This window comes from Oncorhynchus keta, chromosome 19, assembly GCF_023373465.1.
Source record: "Oncorhynchus keta strain PuntledgeMale-10-30-2019 chromosome 19, Oket_V2, whole genome shotgun sequence".
Lineage (NCBI taxonomy): Eukaryota > Metazoa > Chordata > Actinopteri > Salmoniformes > Salmonidae > Oncorhynchus > Oncorhynchus keta.
Genome location: NC_068439.1, coordinates 48,225,982 through 48,250,637, shown reverse-complemented (window position 1 = coordinate 48,250,637; position 24,656 = coordinate 48,225,982). Strand labels below are relative to the sequence as shown.

At 43.4% G+C, this 24,656-nt stretch overlaps 1 protein-coding gene across 1 annotated transcript; it reads left to right on the top strand.

Annotated features, from left to right (window-relative positions):
* The first annotated feature begins 1,911 nt into the window (after positions 1-1,911).
* fkbp1b (FKBP prolyl isomerase 1B) lies at positions 1,912-24,403 on the top strand. Its single transcript, XM_035793673.2, has 4 exons — positions 1,912-2,159; positions 3,252-3,299; positions 23,059-23,171; positions 23,310-24,403. Exons 1-4 carry the CDS (start codon positions 2,123-2,125, stop codon positions 23,436-23,438), a joined length of 327 nt encoding a protein of 108 aa, XP_035649566.1. The 5' UTR covers positions 1,912-2,122; the 3' UTR covers positions 23,439-24,403.
* Positions 24,404-24,656: the final 253 nt, after the last annotated feature.

The window sequence follows — 24,656 nt, the reverse complement described above, 5'->3', positions numbered from 1 at the left end:
AAATGGTCAGTGATCTGTTTGTTAACTTGGCTTTCAAAGACTTTTGAGGTCAATATCCTTCCAGGGTATCCGGGCCAGGTCGATTAGAAAGGTACCATGTTATTGACCTCATCCCGCTATCCCTAAATCTGTGAACACGGGCACCCTCATAGATATCATCCTGACCAACCTGCCCTCTAAATACACCTCTGCTGTCTTCAACCAGGATCTCAGTGATCACTGCCTCATTGCCTGTGTCCGTAATGTCCGTCCACTCCTCATCACTGTCAAACGCTTCCTAAAACACTTAAGCAAGTAGGACTGAGGGCTTCGTTGGCCTGTTGTAAGGCCATACTTCACCGGAAACAATGTCGCCTATGGGCACAAACCCACCGTCGCTGGACCAGACAGGACTGGCAAAAAGTGCTCTTCACTGACAAGTTGCGGTTTTGTCTCACCAGGGGTGATGGTTGGATTCGCGTTTATCGTTGAAGGAATGAGCGTTACACCGAGGCCTGTACTCTGGAGCAGGATCGATTTGGAGGTGGAGGGTCCGTCATGGTCTGGGGCTGTGTGTCACAGCATCATCGGACTGAGCTTGTTGTCATTGGAGGCAATCTCAACGCTGTGCGTTACAGGGAAGACATCCTCCTCCCTCATGTGGTACCCTTCCTGCAGGCTCATCCTGACATGACCCTCTAGCATGACAATGCCACCAGCCATACTGCTTGTTCTGTGTGTGATTTCCTGCAAGATAGGAATGTCAGTGTTCTGCCATGGCCAGCGGAGAGCCTGGATCTCAATCCCATTGAGCACGTCTGGGACCTGTTGGATCTGAGGGTTAGGGCCATTCCCCCCAGAAATGTCCGGGAACTTTCAGGTGCCTTGGTGGAAGAGTGGGGTAACATCTCACAGCAAGAACTGGCAAATCTGGTGCAGTCCATGAGGAGGAGATTCACTGCAGTACTTAATGCAGCTGGTGGCCACACCAGATACTGACTGTTACTTTTGATATTGACCCCCCTTTGTTCAGGGACACATTATTAAATTTCTGTTAGTCACATGTCTATGGGACTTGTTCAGTTTATGTCTCAGTTGTTGAATCTTGTTATGTTCATACAAATATTTACATGTTAAGTTTGCTGAAAATAAACGCAGTTGACAGTGAGAGGACATTTCTTTTTTTGCTGATTTTATATATATATATATATGACAAAAAACACATCACGACAAAAGAGACAACATAACAATATATATAAAGAGGGACCTAAGACAACAACATAGCAAGGCAGCAAACATGACAACACAGCATGGTGACGTTCGCTAGCTAATGTCGCGTTCAGATATTAGTCAGAACTAGGGAACTCGGACATTTCCGACTTACTAACTGGGTGTAGTAATTCACATGGAATGTTCAACGAGTCAGCGAGTCATTTCCAAATATCCTCGTTCCAACTAGTATTTGAACGCAGCATAGAAACCAATGGGTGTATAAACGTAATAGGTAGAACACGTCATCGAGTCAAACGATTGTTTCGGGCCAAACTACGCATGTGCATGCCGTCAAATCAAAGGCACTCCTTCAAATTTAAGTTGTTTTTGACGAAAATAAAAACGTGTCAGTTCATCACTTTCACGAGGTTGGATGAATAACATGTTAAAGTACGTAAAACACTAGCTCGAATCTAGGTTGTGCCTTTAGATTTCGAGAAAATGAACAACAAAGGAAGATTTGTTCACTGCAAGCATTTCCGAACACGATGTTGCGCCTCTGGGTTAAGAATCTCTGTGATTTTAGCCTGACAACACACTCAATTATTTCGCTGGGTTTATGCCACGTTCATATAAATTTGGAACTAGGAAACTCTGACATTTCTGACTTCCTGAATCGTTGAACGCGGCACGTGGATAGCATTTGAACACGGCATAATGTCCGTGGGCGTGGCGTAGTGTTTGGCCGGAGCAAGGAGTCTATTCTGGATAGCCAGGCAAATACAATCTTGCATTTCTCAGACTAGTGGATTCGATCAGTGCGCGGCATTGCTGTAGCTTGCACCTTTTTCGCCACCGAAATAGACTAGACAGTAGAAGCCAAACCTGCTTTATTTGATGCTTTAGCAAACACCGTCGGCTTTGTGTCATAATGGGTGTGGAAATTGAAACAATATCCCCAGGAGATGGTGAGTTTTTTTGCTACATTTTGGCGTCTGTTTATATTTTGGATTGTTGTGCAGTATATGCTTATTTAGCGATTACGAACTTGTGGGAAATGCAGTATTATCATATACTGTGGTAACGTTTTACCGATTTACAGCCGTTGCAAAGTAGTTAGTTACAATTTCACTCGGCCTACACACTCCACAACATGTATTTCTCAAGCCTTCGAAATGTTCTTCGCTCTCTGTACTGTCCATGTTATCAGGGATCCTTGGAACGTCCCTATCAGATTTGAGGTTGACATTTTTTTTAATGGTTTTTGGCTTGGTTAGGGTTTAGGGTAGTGACGTCCCATCCCCGGATTGCACTGACTCTCTCGATCAGCACATTGAGACCAATCTCGATCTAGAACACTGCATTTAGAGCCAGCCGGCTTTCTTCTCAGAATAGCTCCTGGAATTCCTGCTTTTTGTCGGTAATAATTCTCATTTGAAGTAGGTTAGATTATTCCGCTATTATACAGCCAGCAAACTGCATAGCTACATATGTGTTTGTTTTTAGCTAAAGCAATTAAGATGTTACAGCTAATGATTTGATGTGACAACATCAAAACGAAACATGTCATTGCTAGGACACATCCTATTATGACAATGTCTGCCATACCACCAATACCACGACGGAATACCTCATAGGATATCACTGCTCTGTGGTAAAGCAAGTTTTCCCAGCAGACACACAACCTACAATACACCACATGCTTACACTCTGACAAAGTCTTGTTCTCCCTTTAGTCTGTGGCTACTTGCATCCTCTCTCGCTTTTTCCTTCTATAATTTGAGACCCATTCCACAAGCTCAGGTCTTCATGTCTCTGGGACAATAATAACCAGTTGATGAACACATTAGGATTGAATAGTTTGGAAATAGGTCAACTATTACATGGATAAGGGTTAAGCTTTCCTGGCTCAGACATAACAACACACAGACAGACTTGATCCAGACAGGCATTGTTAATCTATTAGCTCCTCCTTACTCCATTAGGCTGCAGGGTGTAAAAAGTTGCACACACACCCGAGACTACAATCTACCCACTATTGTTTGTTTTCTTTTCAACAGCAAGGACTTTCCCAAAGAAGGGCCAGGCGTGTGTTGTCCATTACACAGGTAAAGAGTGTGTGACAGAGCATCTGGTTGGGAAATGAATGTTTTATTTATGAATAAAAAAAATGTACGAGGTGGGCCATTCTATGTCTCATGGTCGTCTCCCAGACAACCAGGTCAGACAGGAAACGGGAAGTAAATGTCAACATTCTGTCTGGGTGATTACACGTTTATTACACGTTTATATGACGTGTATATGACCTGTGTGTGTGCGTGCGCCAGTTTTATGTGCCAGTTGTCGCTTTGAAGACATGGCTTGAACTCTACAACAAGTACAGTTTAATACGCTGTTAATGTTTGGTGGTGATGCATTTAAAGCTCAACACTTTGTCATTATGTTGAGTGATTGATTGCTGTTTGGTTTATTGTTGCCCAGAAGGCAGTGAGTGAGAGCGGTAGTAATGAAGACGTAGTTCCTGGCCCTGTTCCTTCTGAGTTTAGTTTTTTTGCAGGTCAGTGCAGTAGTTTAGAGGAAGTGAGAGGGGTAAAGAGAGCGAAAGAGAGAGAGACATAGCAACATTTTTGCCAAAATTATGCTATACATTTTTTGCGGGGCCAATATCTTCATTCAAAGACTCAATCATGGACACTCTTACTGACATTAGTGTCTGCTTTGTGTGATGTGTTGTTGTCTCTACCTTCTTGCCCTTTATGCTGTTGTCTGGGACCAATAATGTTTGTACCATATTTTGTACTGCTGCCATATTGTGTTGCTACCATGTTGTTGTCATGTTGTGTTACTACCATGTTATGTTGTCGTCTTAGGTCTCTCTTTGTGTAGTGTTGTGTTATCTCTCTTGTCGTGATGTGTGTTTTGTCCTGTATTTATACATTTTTAATTTTTAATCCCAGCCCCCGTCCCCGCAGGAGGCCTTTTGGTAGGCCATCATTGTAAATAAGAATGTGTTCTTAACTGACTTGCCTAGTTAAATAAAGGTAAAATAAACAATGATATTACTCCTGTCTGAACAGACATACAGTGCATTCAGAAAGTATTCAGACCCCTTCCCTTCTTCCACATTTTATTCAAAAATAGATAAAATAAAAAAAATCCCCCTCATCAATCTACACACAATAATACCCCATAATGACAAAGCGAAAACAGGTTTTTAGAAATTTGGACAAATATATTCTAAATAAAAGACAGATACCTTATTTACATAAGTATTCAGACCCTTTGCAATGAGACTCGAAAATTGAGCTCAGGTGCCCCCTGTTTCTATTGGTCATCCTTGAGATGTTTCTACAACTTGATTGGTGTCCATCAGTGGTAATTTCAATTGATTGGACATGATTTGGAAAGGCATACACCTGTCTATATAAATCAAATCATCAAATTGATTTATATAGCCCTTCTTACATCAGCTGATATCTCAAAGTGCTGTACAGAAACCCAGCCTAAAACTCCAAACAGCAAGCAATGCAGGGGAAGAAGCACAGTGGCCAGGAAAAACTCCCTAGAAAGGCCAAAACCTAGGAAGAAACCTAGAGAGGAACCAGGCTATGAGGGGTGACCAGTCCTCTTCTGTCTAGACCAGGTGGAGATTATAACAGAACATGGCCAAGATATTCTAATGTTTATAAATGACCAGCATGGTCAAATAATAATAATCACAGTAGTTGTTGAGGGTTTAACAAGTCAGCACCTCAGGAGTAAATGTCAGTTGGCTTTTCATAGCCGATCATTAAGAGTATTTCTACCACTCCTGCTGTCTCTAGAGAGTTGAAAACAGCAGGTCTGGGACAGGTAGCATGTCCGGTGAACAGGTCAGGATTCCATAGCCGCAGGCAGAACAGTTGAAACTGGAGCAGCAGCACGGCCAGATGGACTGGGGACAGCAAGGAGTCATCATGCCAGGTAGTCCTGAGGCATGGTCCTAGGGCTCAGGTCCTCTGAGAGAGAGAGAAAGAAAGAGAGAATTAGAGAGAGCATACTTAAATTCACACAGGACACCTGATAAGACAGGAGAAGTACTCCAGATATAACATATTGACCCTAGCCCCCTGACACAAACTACTGCAGCATAAATACTGGAGGCTGAGACAGGAGAGGTCAGGAGACACTGTGGCATCATCCGATGATACCCCCAGACCGGGCCAAACAGGAAGGATATAACCCCACCCACTTTGCCAAAGCACAGCCCCCACATCACCAGAGGGATATCTTCAACCACCAACTTACCACCCTGAGACAAGGCCGAGTATAGCCCACAAAGATCTCCGCCACGGCACAACCCAAGGGGGGGAGAAGATCATGTCAGTTACTCAACCAAGTGCATGTCAGAGCAAAAATCAAGCAATGAGGTTGAAGGAATTGTCCGTAGAGCTCAGAGACAGGATTGTGTCGAGGCACAGGTCTGGGGTAGGGTACCAAAACATTTATGCAGCATTGAAGGTCCCCAAAAACACAGTGGCCTCCATCATTCTTAAATGGAAGTAGTTTGGAACCACCAACAGTCTTCCTAGAGCTGGCCGCCCGGCCAAGCTGAGCAATTGGAGGAGAAGAGCCTTGGTCAGGGAGGTGACCATGAACCCGATGGTCACTCTGACAGAGCTCCAGAGCTCCTCTGTGGAGATGGTTGTCCTTCTGGAAGGTTCTCCCATCTCGGTAGCACTCCACCAATCAGGCCTTTTATGTTAGAGTGGCCAGAAAGACACCACTCCTCAGTAAAAGACACATGACAGCCCACTTGGAGTTTGTCAAAAGGCACCTAAAGTCTCTCAGACCATGAGAAAAAAGATTATTTGGTCTGATGAAACCAAGATTGAACTCTATGGCCTGAATGCCAAGCTTAATGTCTGGAAGAAAACTGGCACCATCCCTACGGTGAAGCATGGTGGTGGCAGCTTCATGCTGTGGGGAAGTTTTTCAGATGCAGGGACTGAGAGACTAGTCAGGATCGAGGGAAAGAGGAACGGAGAAAAGTACAGCGAGATCCTTGATTAAAACCTGCTCCAGAGCGCTCAGGACCAATGACACGAAGCACACAGCCAAGACAACGCAGGAGTGGCTTCGGGACAAGTCTCTGAATGTCCTTGAGTGGCCCAGCCAGAGCCCGGACATGAACCCGATCGAACATCTCTGGAGTGACCTGAAAATAGCTGTGCAGCGACGCTCCCCATCGAACCTGACAGAGCTTGAGAGGGTCGGCAAAGAAGAATGGGAGAAACTCCCAAAATACAGGTGTGCCAAGCTTGTAGCGTCATACCCAAGAAGACTCGAGGCTGTAATTGCTGCAAATGGTGCTTCAACAAAGTACTGAGTAAAGGATCTGAATACTTATGTGATATTTCAGTTTTTTACTTTTAATACATTTGCAAAAATGTCTAAAAACCTGTTTTTCCTTTGTCATTGCGGGGTATTGTATGTAGATTGATGAGTAAACAAAATATTTAATCCATTTTAGCTATAACGTAACAAAATGTGGAAAATGTCAAGGGGTCTGAATACTTTCCGAATGCACTGTAAATACAATAATTCTAAATACTCCACCAGAGAGCATAATTTAGCTACAGAGGATCAATCGCTTCTAAAAAAAATAGCTGTGGATTAAGTTTTACCGCAAGTGCTTCGTCGGGAAGCCCGCAATTTGGTCAACACGTGTGCCAAATATAAAACGGCATGTTGAGTTGCGGCCATAGATGTAATCCATAGAAGGACTTTGGAACCTCTAACCCTGGCACTTTGACTGTTAAACTGATGGGAACACTAGCAATAGCTGCCAGTCCTGACTGGAATGGGAACTGTTTTCTATGGATTATATTTGGTTGCATATGCATATGCATTGGGTACTTAACCCATTAGGGCGTCCACCCAGTTTACATACTGTACAGCCTCCGCAGAAGAGTGGAGCAAAGGGGGGACCAACTCCATATTAATGCCATTGTCCACTTACTTTTGGTCATGTGGTGTATAAGAGAACGAGCAAATATAAATTGCCTTTAGAAACATTGGCAGTAGAATGGCAGTAGAATGGCCTTACTGAAGAGCTCAGTGACTTTCAACGTGGCACCGTCGTAGGATGCCACCTTTCCAACAGGTCAGTTCGTCAAATTTCTGCCCTACTAGAGCTGCCCGGTCAACAGTAAGTGCCACATTATTTTGAAGTGGAAACGTCTAGGAGCAACAATGGCTCAGCCGCGAAGTGGTAGGCCACACAAGCTTACAGAACGTTACCGCTAAAGCGCATAGCACGTAAAAAATTGTCTGTCCTCGGTTGCAACACTCACTACTGAGTTCCTAACTGCCTCTGGAAGCAACGTCAGCATAAGAACTGTTCATCGGGAGATTAATTAAATTGGTTTCCATGGCCGAGCAGCTGCACACAAGTCTAAGATCACCATGCGCAATGTCCAGCATCCCTTGGAGTGGTGTAAAGCTTGCAGACATTGGTCTCTGGAGCAGTGGAAACGTGTTATCTGGAGTGATGAATCACGCTATACCATCTGGCAGTTCGACGGACAAATCTGGGTTTGGCATATGCCAGGAGAAGGCTACCTGCCCGAATGCATAGTGCCAACTGTAAAGTTTGGTGGATGAGAAATAATGGTCTGGGGCTGTTTTTCATAGTTCGGACTAGGCCCCTTTGTTCCAGTGAAGGGTAATCTTAACGCTACAGCATACAATGACATTCTAGACGATTCTGTGCTTCCAACTTTGTGGAAACAGTTTGTGGGGGGGGGGCTTTCTTGTTTCAACATGACAATACTCCGTTGTACGAAGCGAGGTCCAAATAGAAGTGGTTTGTCGAGATCAGTGTGAAAGAACTTGATTGATCTGCACAGAACCCTGACCTCAACCCCATCAGACCGTGAGCCAGGCATAATCGCCCAACATCAGTGCCCGACCTCACTAATACTCTTGTGGCTGAATGGAAGCAAGTCCCTGCAGCAACGTTCCAACATCTAGTGGAAAGCCTTCCCAGAAGAGTGGAGGCTGTTATATCAGCAAAGGGGGGACAAACTCCAAATGAATGCCTTTGATTTTGGAATGAGAGGTTCGACAAGCAGGTGTCCACTTACTTTTGGTCATGTGGTGTATAAGAGAATGAGCAAATATAAATTGCCTTGAGAAAGTATTCAGACCCATTGACTTATTCCACATTTTGCTGCAGGCTGAATTCCAAATGGATTAAATAAATAAAATGTCTCATCTCTACACATAATACACCATAATGACAATGTGAAAACAAGATTTTCGAAACTTTAGCAAATGTATTGAAAATGAAATACAGAAATATCTAATTTACATAAGTATTCACTTCCCTGAGTCAATACATGTTAGAATCACCTTTGTCAGCTGTGATTCTTTCTGGGTAAGAGCTTTGCACACCTGGAATGTGCAATATTTGCACATCTTTTTCAAATTCTTCAAGCTCTGTCGAGTTGGTTGTTGATCATTGGTAGACAGCCATTTTCTAGTCTTGCCATATATTTTCATGACGATTTAAGTCAAAACGGTGACTAGACTACTCAGGAACATTCAATGTCGTCTTGGTAAGCAACTCCAGTGGATATTTTGCCTTTGGTGTTTAGTTGTCTTGCTGAAAGGTGAATTTGTCACCCAGTGTCTGTTGGAAAGCAGACTGAACCAGGTTTTTCTCTAGGATTTTTCCTGTGCTAAGCTCTATTCCATTTATTTTTATTCTAAAAAAAACTCCCTAATCCTTGCCGATGATAAGCATTCCCATATCATGATGCAGCCACCAGCACGCTTGAAAATATAAAGAGTGGTACTCAATGATGTGTTGTGTTGGATTTACCACAATCATAATGCTTTGTATTCAGGACATAAAGTTAATTTCTCTGTCACATTTTTTGCAGCTTTACTTTCATGCCTTATTGCAAACAGGATGCATGTTTTGGAATATTTTTATTCTATACAGGATTCCTTTTCATTCTGTCATTTAGGTTCATATTGTGGAGTAACTACAATGTTGTTGATCCATCCTCAGTTTTCTCCTATCACAGCTATCCAACTCTGCAACAAAAATTATTCCCCTTCTGGTTTTTAAAATGAGATAAACACTCATGTTTAAAAAGAATTCAAGACAACAAATAATACAAAATAAATAAATAATTTCAATCAGAATATGAAAAAAAAAAATCCAGAGCTAACTAGCTACACAACAGAAGTCTAGCCGGCAAGCCATAAAAATCGAGCTAGAACAAAGCTAGCAAGGGGAGTTAATACAACTACATTAAACGATCAAACTGAGGGAGTAAACCAGAAAGGAGCATGGACTCTACACATATCGAGATTTTAAACTCTTTGCTCTTTTTTGAGCTGTTAGAGCTAGCTAGCAGCAGACAAACAAAAACGGGTTCCTTGGCATCGTTGCAGCAGCGATCGAATGGTTAAAAACCACATACATTTCCCTCTGTCACCCTACTTCAATGACGAGAGTTTTTCCATTCTAGAGTGGGAGATTAGTAGGGTTGGGCGGTATCCAGATTTTCACATCATCTCACCCCGGGATTTACGGTATTACCGGTTTAGTACACAAGGGGGCACCAAAAAATTGCATGGAGGCTGCTAGCTAAATATGCTAACGATCGCAAACGAAAATAAATTAATTGCAAAGACAGGCAATCCAGCTCAAAGTTATACATCTATAGGAGCTACCGAAATGTCATTTTTGGTGAGTTTGGACATTCACAAACTAATGTGAACGAGAAACATTGTGTAAATGATTCAAGTTTGACACAAGGTTTTGACATTACTGGAGTCTGGAGTCATACATTTACATTACATTTAAGTCATTTAGCAGACGCTCTTATCCAGAGCGACTTACAAATTGGTGCATTCACCTTATGACATCCAGTGGAACAGCCACTTTACAATAGTGCATCTAAATCTTTTAAGGGGGGTGAGAAGGATTACTTCATCCTATCCTAGGTATTCCTTAAAGAGGTGGGGTTTCAAGTGTCTCCGGAAGGTGGTGATTGACTCCGCTGTCCTGGCGTCATGAGGGAGTTTGTTCCACCATTGGGGGGCCAGAGCAGCGAACAGTTTTGACTGGGCTGAGCGGGAACTGTACTTCCTCAGTGGTAGGGAGGCGAGCAGGCCAGAGGTGGATGAACGCAGTGCCCTTGTTTGGGTGTAGGGCCTGATCAGAGCCTGGAGGTACTGAGGTGCCGTTCCCCTCACAGCTCCGTAGGCAAGCTCCATGGTCTTGTAGCGGATTTGAGCTTCAACTGGAAGACAGTGGAGAGAGCGGAGGAGCGGGGTGACGTGAGAGAACTTGGGAAGGTTGAACACCAGACGGGCTGCGGCGTTCTGGATGAGTTGTAGGGGTTTAATGGCACAGGCAGGGAGCCCAGCCAACAGCGAGTTGCAGTAATCCAGACGGGAGATGACAAGTGCCTGGATTAGGACCTGCGCCGCTTCCTGTGTGAGGCAGGGTCGTACTCTGCGGATGTTGTAGAGCATGAACCTACAGGAACGGGCCACCGCCTTGATGTTAGTTGAGAACGACAGGGTGTTGTCCAGGATCACGCCAAGGTTCTTAGCGCTCTGGGAGGAGGACACAATGGAGTTGTCAACCGTGATGGCGAGATCATGGAACGGGCAGTCCTTCCCCGGGAGGAAGAGCAGCTCCGTCTTGCCGAGGTTCAGCTTGAGGTGGTGATCCGTCATCCACACTGATATGTCTGCCAGACATGCAGAGATGCGATTCGCCACCTGGTCATCAGAAGGGGGAAAGGAGAAGATTAATTGTGTGTCGTCTGCATAGCAATGATAGGAGAGACCATGTGAGGTTATGACAGAGCCAAGTGACTTGGTGTATAGCGAGAATAGGAGAGGGCCTAGAACAGAGCCCTGGGGACACCAGTGGTGAGAGCGCGTGGTGAGGAGACAGATTCTCGCCACGCCACCTGGTAGGAGCGACCTGTCAGGTAGGACGCAATCCAAGCGTGGGCCGCGCCGGAGATGCCCAACTCGGAGAGGGTGGAGAGGAGGATCTGATGGTTCACAGTATCGAAGGCAGCCGATAGGTCTAGAAGGATGAGAGCAGAGGAGAGAGAGTTAGCTTTAGCAGTGCGGAGCGCTCCGTGATACAGAGAAGAGCAGTCTCAGTTGAATGACTAGTCTTGAAACATGACTGATTTGGATCAAGAAGGTCATTCTGAGAGAGATAGCGGGAGAGCTGGCCGAGGACGGCACGTTCAAGAGTTTTGGAGAGAAAAGAAAGAAGGGATACTGGTCTGTAGTTGTTGACATCGGAGGGATCGAGTGTAGGTTTTTTCAGAAGGGGTGCAACTCTCGCTCTCTTGAAGACGGAAGGGACGTAGCCAGCGGTCAGGGATGAGTTGATGAGCGAGGTGAGGTAAGGGAGAAGGTCTCCGGAAATGGTCTGGAGAAGAGAGGAGGGGATAGGGTCAAGCGGGCAGGTTGTTGGGCGGCCGGCCGTCACAAGACGCGAGATTTCATCTGGAGAGAGAGGGGAGAAAGAGGTCAGAGCACAGGGTAGGGCAGTGTGAGCAGAACCAGCGGTGTCGTTTGACTTAGCAAACGAGGATCGGATGTCGTCGACCTTCTTTTCAAAATGGTTGACGAAGTCATCTGCAGAGAGGGAGGAGGGGGGGAGGGGGAGGAGGATTCAGGAGGGAGGAGAAGGTGGCAAAGAGCTTCCTAGGGTCACGAGGGCAATGAGCCTGCCTGCTCTGCTCGGAGAAGACTGAGGTGGAGAAGACAGGCTGAGAACGGAGAGGATTAAAAAATTGCAAGGAAATCAAGATAGCAGTGGCAGCTGGTCAAATAACTCATCCAAAGGGCTTTGGCTTCTCAAACGCAGCAGAAAGCTAACACAATAAGATGCCCACTTACTTAGATAGCAAGTTAAACTTGGGGGTCTTGTTTACTCTGAATTCTTAATTTTTCACTCGGGAAAAATATATATCTTGCTGCGTTTTGTGACTGCAGATCTAAAATGCTTCGTTTTTTTTCCCAGTTCGGCATCAGACTAATGTTGTGCTTCAATTGCACTTCTAAACTCGGATGAGAATTCAGGAACGGGCATTCTATCAGCAGATAGCACTCTGACGGATGTGTAGCTACTTTTCTCCTTTACTTTTCTCGGTGTAGCTAGTCTATTCCTCGCTGGTAAAATACAAGATTACCTTTTAAGCAAAACGTTAGAAAGAATGTAGCCAGCTACATTTCCTATGACAGGCCTAAACATGAGAGATATGATGGCCATGCATTGTTTTTTTTGGGCCAGTAACCCCAAAGACGTGGATGTTGATTAAGGGCAGCCCCCCGCACCTCTCTGATTCAGAGCGGTTGGGTTAAATGTGGAAGACACATTTCAGTTGAATACGTTGTTGTACATCTGACGAGGAATCCCCTTTTCTCTTTTTTCATTGTATGCTCATTTACTTGTGTGGCTGCCAAGCCACATAGTGTTGCATTTTTTGTTGTCGTGATGAAAATTAAGATTTGTTTTTCTGCCGAATGTGTTGCACTAGTGTATTTTCTGTAAAGGAAAAGTATAGTTGTACGTGCCTGATCACTCTATTGAAGCAACAACCAAAAACTTTACTTTCAATATAAAATGCAACTCCCTGTCAAGACACAGCTGGATTCAGCTGCTTCTGCTTTCTCTCGTGCAATTTACAAATCAACGTGACTGGCTCAACTGTTCTGGGGAACTGCGTAACATTCTTCACAAAAGGAACAGCACATTATAAATCTGATGGATATAATTGAGGAATCTATAGAATCAAAACCACTTCTGGGATCATTTGAATTAATTAAACAAACCACATCATGATTAAATTGTCTATCAAAAATTGGTGATAAGTGGAGAAATGACTTTGCAAACCTCTACAGCAATATAAAAAAAGAGCCCAGAACAAAAGGATATACAGTGGGGCAAAAAAGTATTTAGTCAGCCACCAATTGTGCAAGTTCTCCCACTTAAAAAGATGAGAGGCCTGGATTTCCATCATAGGTACACTTCAACTATGACAGACAAAATGAGAAGAAAAAAATCCAGAAAATCACATTGTAGGATTTTTAATGAATTTATTTGCAAATTATGGTGGAAAATAAGTATTTGGTCAATAACAAAAGTTTATCTCAATACTTTGTCATTGCCAGCAAAGGGTATATAACAGAGGTCAAACGTTTTCTGTAAGTCTTCACAAGGTTTTCACAGACTGTTTGCTGGTATCTTGGCCCATTCCTCCATGCAGATCTCCTCTAGAGCAGTGATGTTTTGGGGCTGTTGCTGGGCAACACAGACTTTCAACTCCCTCCAAAGATTTTCTATGGGGTTGAGATCTGGAGACTGGCTAGGCCACTCCAGGCCATTGTAATGCTCCTTACGAAGCCTCTCCTTCGTTGCCAGGGCGGTGTGTTTGGGATCATTGTCATGCTGAAAGACCCAGCCACGTTTCATCTTCAATGCCCTTGCTGATGGAAGGAGGTTTTCGTTGATTTCTTCAAACCAAGCTGCTTACCTATTGCAGATTCATTCTTCCCAGCCTGGTGCAGGTCTACAATTTTGTTTCTGGTGTCCTTTGACAGCTCTTTGGTCTTGGCCTTAGTGGAGTTTGGAGTGTGACTGTTTGAGGTTGTGGACAGGTGTCTTTTATACTGATAACAAGTTCAAACAGGTGCCATTAATACAGGTAACGAGTGGAGGACAGAGGAGCCTCTTAAAGAAGGTCTGTGAGAGCCAGAAATCTTGCTTGTTTGTAGGTGACCAAATACTTATTTTCCACCATAATTTGCAAATAAATGTATTAAAAATCCTACAATGTGATTTTTCTGGATTTTGTTTTCTCATTTTGTCTGTCATAGTTGAAGTGTACCTATGATGGAAATACAGGCCTCTCTCATCTTTTTAAGTGGGAGAACTTTCACAATTGGTGGCTGACTAAATACTTTTTTGCCCCACTGCACAAGACATTATAAATCCTTGAATCAGTGGTCAAAGACCGAACAGAACAAGAATTATTGAAAAAACAATGTACTCTACAACTCAAAAAGGGTGATCAATTATACAGACCAACATTATCCTCACTGCAGGTATTTCCCCCCGATATTTGGAACCAAGGATTGATCACACCAATCTATAACAATGTACCATAAATTTGACCCACATAATTAGAGGAATTTGCATGAACAGAAACTTGGGGATAATTCTCTGCAGTATCATAAATAGCAGACCACTTCATTTCCTTGACGAACACAACGTCCTGAGCAGAAGCCAGATTGGATTTTTACAGAATTACTGCATAACAGACCACATTTATACCCTCAACTCTAATTGACAAACAAGTCAACCAAAGCAAAGGCGTAATCTACTGATGTTTTGAAGACCTCAAAAAAGCATTTGATTCAATTTGGCACAAATGTATATTTCTGTAAAGTAAATAAAAGTGGCATTGGAGGGAAAACATATGACGTTATTAAATCAATATAGACAAAAAAAACAAATGTGCGGTTAAAATTGGCAACAAGCAAACATACTTATTCTCATCAGGGATGTGGAGTGAAACAGGGCTGCTCAATTAGTCCAACACTTTTTAACATCTACATTGATGAATTGGCAAAAACATTAGAAGAATCTGCAGCACCTGGTCTCACCCTACACAACACTGAAATCAAGTGGCTGCTGCATGCAGATGACCTGGTGCTGCTGTCTCCTACTAAGGAGGAGTTAACAGCAGCACCTAGATTATCTGCACAGGTTCTGTCAGAATTGGCCCCCCCCAAAAGAAAAAACAGAAAATTCTGGAAATCAGAATCACAAATATAAATTATATTTTTGACACCGTAGTATTACAACACACCAACAACTACATGTATCTAGGACTAAATATCAGCAACACAGGTAGCTTTCGTATGGCTGTGAACGAGCATAGAGACAAAGCAAGAAGAATTAAATGAACATTTAAATTAGAATCTGTCTCAAAATGTTCCAGTCGTTTATAGAACCAATTCCTCTATATGGCAGTGAAGTATGGGGTCCACTCTCTAATAATGAATTTACCAAATGGGGACAAACATCCAATGCAACATTTTTTATTGCAAGCAAAGAAAAACTTAAAAAAATAATGCATGTAGAGTAGAATTGGACCAATACCCCCCCCCCCCTCCTTATTCGAATTGGGAGAAAAAAAAGAGCCATCAAATTGTACAACCATCTCAAAACAAGCGACCCTGAAACATTTTATCACACAGCCCCACAATGTCAAGAGGTGAAACAAGAGAAGAGTCCCCTCAGCCATCTGGTTCAGAGGCTCAGTCCACTAACCCAAACTAACCCCATAGAGCCTCAGGACAGAACTCAGAAAGTGTAGCCCAACCAAATCATCACAAAGCAAAGATTTTTTTTTAAATCACTTATTGGAAAGACACCACAAAAAAATAAACATCAATGCTATTTGGCTATAAACAGACAGTACATGGTGCCAGACTATCTCACCGCTGTGAAAAACTAACTAGGTACAGACTCTGTGAGCATTTTGGCTATAGAAACCGGTCATCACAGGCAAGCCTGGCTGCCCAGAGAGGACAGGCTATGTACACTCTGCCCCCGAGGAGAGGTAGAGACAGAGCTACGATCCCTATTACACCAGGGATTCCCAGACTTGGTCCTCGGGACCCCAAAGGGGTGCATGTTTTGGTTTTTGCCCGAGCACTACATAGCTGATTCAAACAATCAACTATTCATCAAGCTTTGATCATTTGAATTAGCTGTGTAGTGTTTGGGCAAAAAACTAAAGGTGCACCCCTTGGGAACCCCAGGACTGAGTTTTGGAAATGCTGTTTACACTGTGACAAATACTCAGACCTAAGAAAATCTTTCTTTCCCAAAATTATCATTCAGTACAAAGAATTTGAAACTATGAAAGATTAAGAAATATATATATTTATTTATTTACTGGGTGAAAAGCCAAACTGTGCAGTTTTGGCTGCCAAATACTGTATGTGGTCTCCTTCCACGAGCTGAAATGCAATATAATGTCAAAATGTTCATACCATGCCATGTGGCTTTTCAGTCATGTTGACTAGCCTATTACTATTTATCTTGCTATTATTATTATTAATAATATTGTTTCTGTTAATGGTACTACCATTTCCACTACTACTACTATTATTGATGCCTTATTGCTGTTGGCCCCACCATTGTTGTTATATGTGTACTTTGACAATGTAAGTCATTTAACTTGCCATGTCAAAGTCTACTGAATTGAATTGCGCGCGCGAGAGACTGAAAAAGAAAGACGGAGAGACAGAATGCAGACTTTGCATTCGTGCTCCAGTAATAGGGTCAACTCCCCCGCAGACAACACAGCGGCACCGCAGGCCTTTATATAGAGTACTGCAGGAGACCAGGCCTGAGCACAGCAGTATCTCTCTCAGTCTATCTCCGTCTCTATCTATCTCGGTCGCTCTCGTTCTCTCCTCATAGCCGCAGGAAGATGTTTTGAGTTGGTGGTGCATTGCATTCATCTACACTGAATGTATAACACATTGTAATCACCTTCTTAATATTGAGTTGCACCCCCTTTTGCCCTCAGAACAGCATTTATTCGTCAGGGCATGGACTCTACAACGTGTCAAGTGTTCCACATGGATGCTGGCCCATGTTGACTACAATGCTTCACACAGTTGTGTCAAGTTGGCTGGATGTCCTTTGGGTGGTGGACCATTCTTGATACTCACGGGAAACTGTTGAGCATGAAAAACCCAGCAGCGTTGCAGTTCTTGACACCCTCAAACTGATGCGCCTGGCACTTAAATATTTATGCCTTGCCCGTTCACCCTCTAGATGGCACACATACAAAATCCATGTCTCAGTTGTCTCAAGTCTTAAAAATCCTTCTTTAAACGGTCTCCCCTTCATCTACACTGATGGATAAGGGATCATATCTTTCACCTGGATTCACCTGGTCAGTCTATGTCATGGAAAGAGCAGGTATTCCTAATGTTTTGTACACTCTGTGTATAATCCTCTGGCAGCTGCTTCCCATACACACACAACCTTACCCCCTGTCACTCACGCAGCACAGTCCCCCCCCCCCATTTTTAGATGTATTATAAGTTTGCATGCTGTTCTGTTAGGTCAAATGCAGTCAGATAGTTCAAAACAAGAACCATGCTGCTTTACACTTTGCTTCTAAATAATTATATTACTAAGATTCCCAAAAGTTCTCCCAAGTGTTTTGATCTATATCGCAAGGTCATAAATATTATAAATAATATTTGGATAGAAAAAAAATAGCAAATCAGCCTTCTTCTGGCAGTCGGTTCAGGTCACTCATGACCAAAACTTCCCGCCACCTGAAAAGTTTCTCCCCCGGGCTGTGGCCCTCACCAACTGGCTATCTGGCCCATAGAGACTAAAGGGCTATGCACTTTATGATGCACAAGCCATCTCTGAACTTTGTACACAAAATAGATGTACTACACTGCATTTGCACTCTGTTCATCTCCCTGCATTTTTAAATATATTTATATATATATTCATACTGATACTGTACATTTGCACATCAACTGCCGGCAGGCAGTAGGTGAGTAATGGGCAAAAGGCCATGTTATCCATCAGGGCCCAGCCCTCATTGATTTTGGAGTTTTATTCGACACAGCCCAGCAGTTGTTGGGATTGCCTTCCAGACAGGGAGATTGAACAGAATACTGATCAGAGTGAGAACCATGGTGCAGTACGGTTAAATATAACTCACAGACTAGTAGTCCTAGCCTTCACTTATTCCTCTGAACACTTTAAAGTCTTGTGTAATAATTATTAGAATTATATTTTCATTACTGCACGGGATGATATGGTCCTATTAAACCCAGCACTACAGTACTGTATTTTATTAGCCAACTCAATCAAAGTAGATGTAGCAACTTACGAAGAGCACGGCTGAATGCTACACTGACTCCCAGCAGTGCTTCTTTCTCATCTATTTCAATGATTTGGCCTATTGAGACAAGGTGCTGTGGGAGTAAATAGCAGCAGAGACTGTGCTAATTAATACTACAGTATAGCAACATGCTGCCTACACCATGACATTAAAGCCGCAGGTCTATATCGGAGCTGTCTCATTACGTGTAACACCACTAAGTGACAAGGATAGTGATGTATGAACAACGAAGTACAAGCATATATTTGTCCGTCGACATATAAAGATGAGAGTGGGCCAGTGGACGGCGATCACCTGCACACCGGACAAATATACCGGACCCCCCCCCAAACTGTCTTTCAAAGATAATTGGTAAAAGTCCAAATAACTTTACAGATCTTCATTGTAAAGGGTTTAAACACTGTTTCCCATGCTTGTTCAATGAACCATAAACAATTAATGAACATGCATCTGTGGAATGGTTGTTAAGACACTAACAGCTTACAGATGGTAAGCAATTAAGGTCACAGAGGCCTTTCTACTGACTGAAAAACACCAGAAGAAAGATGCCCAGGGTCCCTGCTCATCTGCGTAAACATGCCTTAGGCATGCTGCAAGGAGGCATGAGGACTGCAGATGTGGCCAGGGCAATAAATTGCGATGTCCATACTATGAGACGCCTAAGACAGCGCTACAGGGAGACAGGACGGACAGCTGATCGTCCTCGCAGTGGCAGACCACATGTAACAACACCTGCACAGGATCGGTACATTCGAACATCACACCTGCGGGACAGGTACAGGATGGCAACAACAACTGCCTGAGTTACACCAGGAACGTACAATCCCTCCATCAGTGCTCAGACTGTCCGCAATAGGCTGAGATAGGCTGGACTGAGGACTTGTAGGCCTGTTGTAAGGCAGGTCCTCACCAGACATCACCGGCAACAAAGTCACCTATTGGCACAAACCCACCGTCGCTGGACCAGGCAGGACTGGCAAAAAGTGCTCTTCACTGACGAGTCGCGGTTTTGTCTCACCAGGGGTGATGGACGGATTCGCGTTTATCGTTGAAGGAATGAGCTCTAACGCACAGAGAGCCCACGAAGTAGGACCATCGATTTGGAGGTGGATGGTCCATCATGGTCTGGGGCAGTGTGTCACAGCGTCATCGGACTGAGCTTGTTGTCATTGCAGGCAATCTCAATGCAGTGCGTTACAAGGAAGACATCCTCCTCCCTCACGTGGTACCCTTCCTGCAGGCTCATCCTGACATGACCCTCCAGCATGACAATGCCACCAGCCATACTGCTCGTTCTGTGCGTGATTTCCTGCAAGACAGGAATGCCAGTGTTCTGCCATGGCCAGCAAAGAGTCCGGATCTCAATCCCTGTTGGAACGGAGGGTGAGGGCTAGGGCCATTCCCCCCAGAAATGTCCGGGAACTTGCAGGTGCCTTGGTGGAAGAGTGGGGTAACATCTCACAGCAAGAACTGGCAAATCTGGTGCAGTCCATGAATAGGAGATGCACTGCAGTACTTAATGCAGCTGGTGGCCACACCAGATACTGACTGTTACTTCTGATTTTGACCCCCCCCCCTTTGTTCAGGGACACATTATTCCATTTCTGTTAGTCACATGTCTGTGGAACTTGTTCAGTTTATGTCTCAGTTGTTGAATTTTGTTATTTCATACAAATATTCACACATGTTAAGTTTGCTGAAAATAAATGCAGTTGACAGTTTATTTTTTTGCTGAGTTTACTTGTTCACAGCCCCATGATGTGCCAATATGTCTATAAAAGCATGTTGCAGACAGATAGCGTACGTGTGCTATCTCCTTACATCTTTGGGCCCCAGGGGACGAGAGGCTTGTCTGTGTGACGTGTGGTCTGAGACACAGTTACAGAGTATAAATAGCCTAGCTGGGCTGGATAGCCTGAGACTGAGCCCCTCTGAGACCCCATACTACTCAAGAGGGTCTGGGGGCCAACATTGAAATGGTGCCCTGTTCTCTATATAGTGCACTACATTTAGTCAGAACCCTATGTGGCAACCCTGTGTGCCTCTGCCTAAAGTATAGAGCACTATATGGGGACTAGGGTGCCGTTTTGGGCACACATGGGTCTTCCCTGGGTATTTTAACCCCCAACCCAAACAGAGAACCCGGGATTTAGCCGGCCCAGTTTGTCATGCTTTCTACACTGTCTACTAGTCACTTATCTCCTGCCTGATATCCAAGAGGGTCTGGCACTGTGCTGCAGTAACAGGGAAGAAGAAGCCTGTTTTATTTTCATTCGACCCCAACCTGACTCTACCAAGATGAGGTGGGCTCTCTGCATTTTGTTGCACGAAGATAAATTATTGGACAGGCTTTATTTTATTAAAAGTGAAACAGACTGGGAATATTATGTAGCGTTTGTCAGATAGGATGGGCTTTACTTTACCAAGCTGCTTATATACACTGAATATACAAAACAAACATTAACAAACATTAAGAACACTTGCTCTTTCCATGACAGACTGACCAGGTGAAAGCTATGATCCCCCTTATTGTTAAATCCACTTCAATCAGTGTAGATGAAGGGGAGGAGACAGGTTAAAGAAGGATTTTATACCCTTGGGGCAATTGAGACATGGATTGTGTATGTGTGCCATTCAGAGGGTGAATGGGCAAGACAAAATATTGAAGTTCCTTTTAAACGGGGTATGGTAGTAGTATGTGCCAGGCGCACCAGTTTGTGTCAAGAACTGCAACGCTGCTGTGTTTTTCACGCTCAACAGTTTCCTGTGTGTATCAAGAATGGGGTGCAACTCAATATTAGGAAGGTGCTCTTAATGTTTGGTATACTAATGTTGGATATACCGGTAGACATAGGTTAAGTTGTGTTTTTGAAACACAGCCAACGTTTCACCTATTCAGCAAAGGAGTCTTAATAATTGAATTCTAAGAACCTCTACTTTGTAACTGGCCATATCATTGCTGCTTGGGGGAAATATGACCTGTATTGCATTAATGATGGTAAAAAATAGATAGTTACATTACAGGATAATATTTTTGTTCTAGTTTCCTTTACCTCCACCAAAACGCCAGTATTTTTCCTTCATAGCGTGTTCTCCATCTTCTTTTCAACAGGGAGCCAAATTTGTTTCCAAAAGTTTTATTTCCACGACTCATCAAAACTAATTTTCAATCTCTTGTCCCTCTACAGCGGACATAAGGTGAGCAATATGTCTGGAACATCGAATGGCAATAAAGTCACAGTATCGAATCGCAATACATATCGTATCATGATAAATCATATAGTGAGGCCCCTAGCAATCCCCAGCCTGCATATAAAATAAACATCCTAGCCTTGTTTCACTGTGTTTAAAAAATAAAAAAGGATTAAAAAAAAGATATATATATATGACCTAATGTTTCCATCTTCAGGAGCACTTTCACTATGCCTGTAACCAGTCTGGCCAGGGGAGAGACGGTATTAACAGATGGTAATCACGTTGTGGTCTGTGGACCCATCGGCTTGGACCTCTGCCCAGTGACCCCACAGGCAGGGATTCTTGGAAGCTTTGCGGTCCTACTAGGTTTAGGGGGAGTGAAAGAGGAGAAGCAGCCAGTACTGTACAAGACTCCCATCTCTTTGGGTGAACCCGTCTCCTGACTGACTGGTAGTTTTATTGCCAACTATTTACGCTGCTGTTATGTCTGTCTAATGTGATGGTGGCAAAAATGAATCATGTTATTTGACTAAAACTTGGAAACGATGGTAGACGCACATTAGCGATAATTTTACGAGACGTGACAAGTTCTTCAGATTGACATGCTGAACTGTCATGGGTTTTGTTGCAGTTATTTTTTTTTTTCATTCAGCAAAATTTGCTGCGTGGAGCAACAGGGTTCATGTTTGCTGTGACATTTAATACCGTGGGACAGGTGAGATTGGATCGGTCCAACCATGGCTGCTTCTGGAACAGTCTAGTCTACCTTTCTGCAGGGGTTATTATAGTCTTGTATGTCTGCTTAATGTTGACATCAACATTTCTTCAATTTACTGGAGGGCTAGGAAAAATCCTACATTTATCATGACTGTGTTTCTAATGATTTCTGCAAATCATGGCTTCAGCCACATTGCCCTGGATTATTGTCATTAGGATTTTGTCTCAGTAATACTCGTGTCAGTATTCTACCTCGGCCTGTGAAAGGTAAAATGGTTGTTCTTCACGCACACAGTGTCTCTGTCTCAGTTTGTCTGGATCTAACTTTCTTAGCATGCCTGAATGGACAGATTTTCAAGTGCACATTAATTGTTGTGCCACTACTGTTTCTCCCTGTCTGTCTCTCTGTCTGTTTCCCCTGTGGTCCAAATGCAGTCTAGACATGGCCTAGTTAACCGCCAGAGATAATCCAGAGGAAGAATTAGGCCACTGCCTCATATTTCACATTCCCTTTGTTCATTTGGATCATTAAAAGGAGCCCAGGACCTGGATAAGGAAGCCCAGTGGAATTACTCCTGTTTTTGTGCCAGCCCTGTTATCAGAATCCGCCTTTCCCGAAGCCTTTGATGTTGGAATTTGGAATGCTATGATTCCGAGGCATTCAAGACCGTATTTCTTGCAGCAGAGGTGAAGGATTTCCTGACCTCATGCAAAACAGAGCTCTGCTTGTTTTGTTTTAGTTTGTTTTGAGGGGAAATGTTTGAGTGACTGGAATGGAATTGATCTGTGTGGAAAATATACTTGTGTAGGCCTTGTTTTGTGTTCAAATGATTCCACAAGCACACTCGCGTGTACACAGTTGTACTCATATAAAGCAGGATACATGAATAAACAAGAACTTTCAAACACCTACCGTAACCTAGGAAGATCATCGAGTCAAGTGTTTGTGTGATTCCTCTGCCAGGTATGCTGCAGAATGGCAAGAAGTTTGACTCTTCTCGAGACAGAAACAAGCCCTTCAAGTTCAAGATCGGGCGACAGGAAGTCATCAAGGGCTGGGAGGAAGGAATCGCACAGGTGAGATGGCATTGTCTTACAGCAGATAGTGCCACTCCATCTCTGTACTCATGATATTTTATGTTGATATTGCAACACATGATAAGCGAGTGTTGACAATTCCTCTACCTGTTTTCTTCCTCCCTCTGTCTCCCCCAGATGAGCGTGGGCCAGCGGGCGAAGATCACCTGCACGCCGGATATGGCCTATGGAGCCACAGGTCACCCCGGTGTCATTCCCCCCAATGCCACACTCATCTTCGATGTTGAGCTCCTTAAGCTGGAGTGAGTGACCCCTCCCTAAAAGGTCACTCACTACCTTCCCTTTGAGGGGGTAACACTGCTCCATACCCTCGACCAATGCTCTTTTGAGTTTTAGCATCTTCAACTTCTCACCAGTTTAAGGATCTACTGCTTTGTTGCCAACTTTGTGTCATTGTAGATGGATGCTGTCTGCCACTAAACTGATTTCAGACCTTTCACACACTGATGATACCATAGTTTGGCTTCCTCTTTGTTTTAATGTTTAATGTCCATGAGCATTGTTTTTATTTTTCTAAATGTTTCCCTTTCATTTTAGGTTGTACATTTTCTTGAATCTCTGTGTATGACAAAGAAACATCTGATGAATGCCGTAATATTTTACAATGGAAAGTCACTGCCTTACTGTTTTTCAAAGTTCAAATAAGGTGTAACAGTACAACACTCAGTAACTCAGGGTTCCTCTACTCCGGTTGGGAGAGCTACTGGGTATGGCTTTTGTTCCAGCCTAGTATGAATGCAGATTGAAGGTGTGTTGGTGCTGGTCTGGATCAAAAGTCTACACACTCCAGTAGCTCTCCAGGACCAGAGTTGGAGAACCCTGTCGTATCTTGCCTGGGCATTACCAAACACTTGTCTGCATTGCCACTTTTGATAAAGGTCTGTCCTGCTGAAAGCTTTAATGGTCAGGAGTTTTCCTTAACCATGAGACCTCCCTAAGTAACATCATGTAACACTCTAAAACTAGGGCCTGCAATTGTTCCTGGTCAGGTCACATGGTGATGAAAAACCCCTGCCCTGCATAAGGATAACTGATGTTTATGTGTTTAGTACATTTTGTATCCCTGGTAAACATTTTACTGCAAAAATGCCATATATGAACAAATGAAGGACATCAGAAACCCAAATCTACTGTACAGTACTACTCTTAAAACCTATGAATACTATGACTGTTTAATCAATCAACTCTTAATAAAAATTGTGAAAAATGTATTTATTGAAAATCTATAAACTTTGTGTTTATAGAGTTGTGTGTGTTGAAGATCGAGAGCTGATTAGATTAATAACATTCAGACAGTATTCAAACTCTCCTTAGCAAATAAGCAATCACACTGGTAAAAATAAGCATTTCAAACGTTTCAATCCAACTGGGAGAAAAAATTGCGAAGGAACAGTATCATCTTCTGGCGACATAACGATAGTACATACTTTACACTTTCGACGAATACTTCTAGAGCGGAAGTAA

Bases quoted from the DNA above. Each gene is read 5' to 3' on its own strand.
- fkbp1b (XM_035793673.2), top strand. From the start codon at position 2,123: ATGGGTGTGGAAATTGAAACAATATCCCCAGGAGATG. The intron at 2,160-3,251 runs GTGAGTTTTTTT...TCTTTTCAACAG, and splicing joins AACAATATCCCCAGGAGATG to CAAGGACTTTCCCAAAGAAG. The intron at 3,300-23,058 runs GTAAAGAGTGTG...TTCCTCTGCCAG, and splicing joins GTGTGTTGTCCATTACACAG to GTATGCTGCAGAATGGCAAG.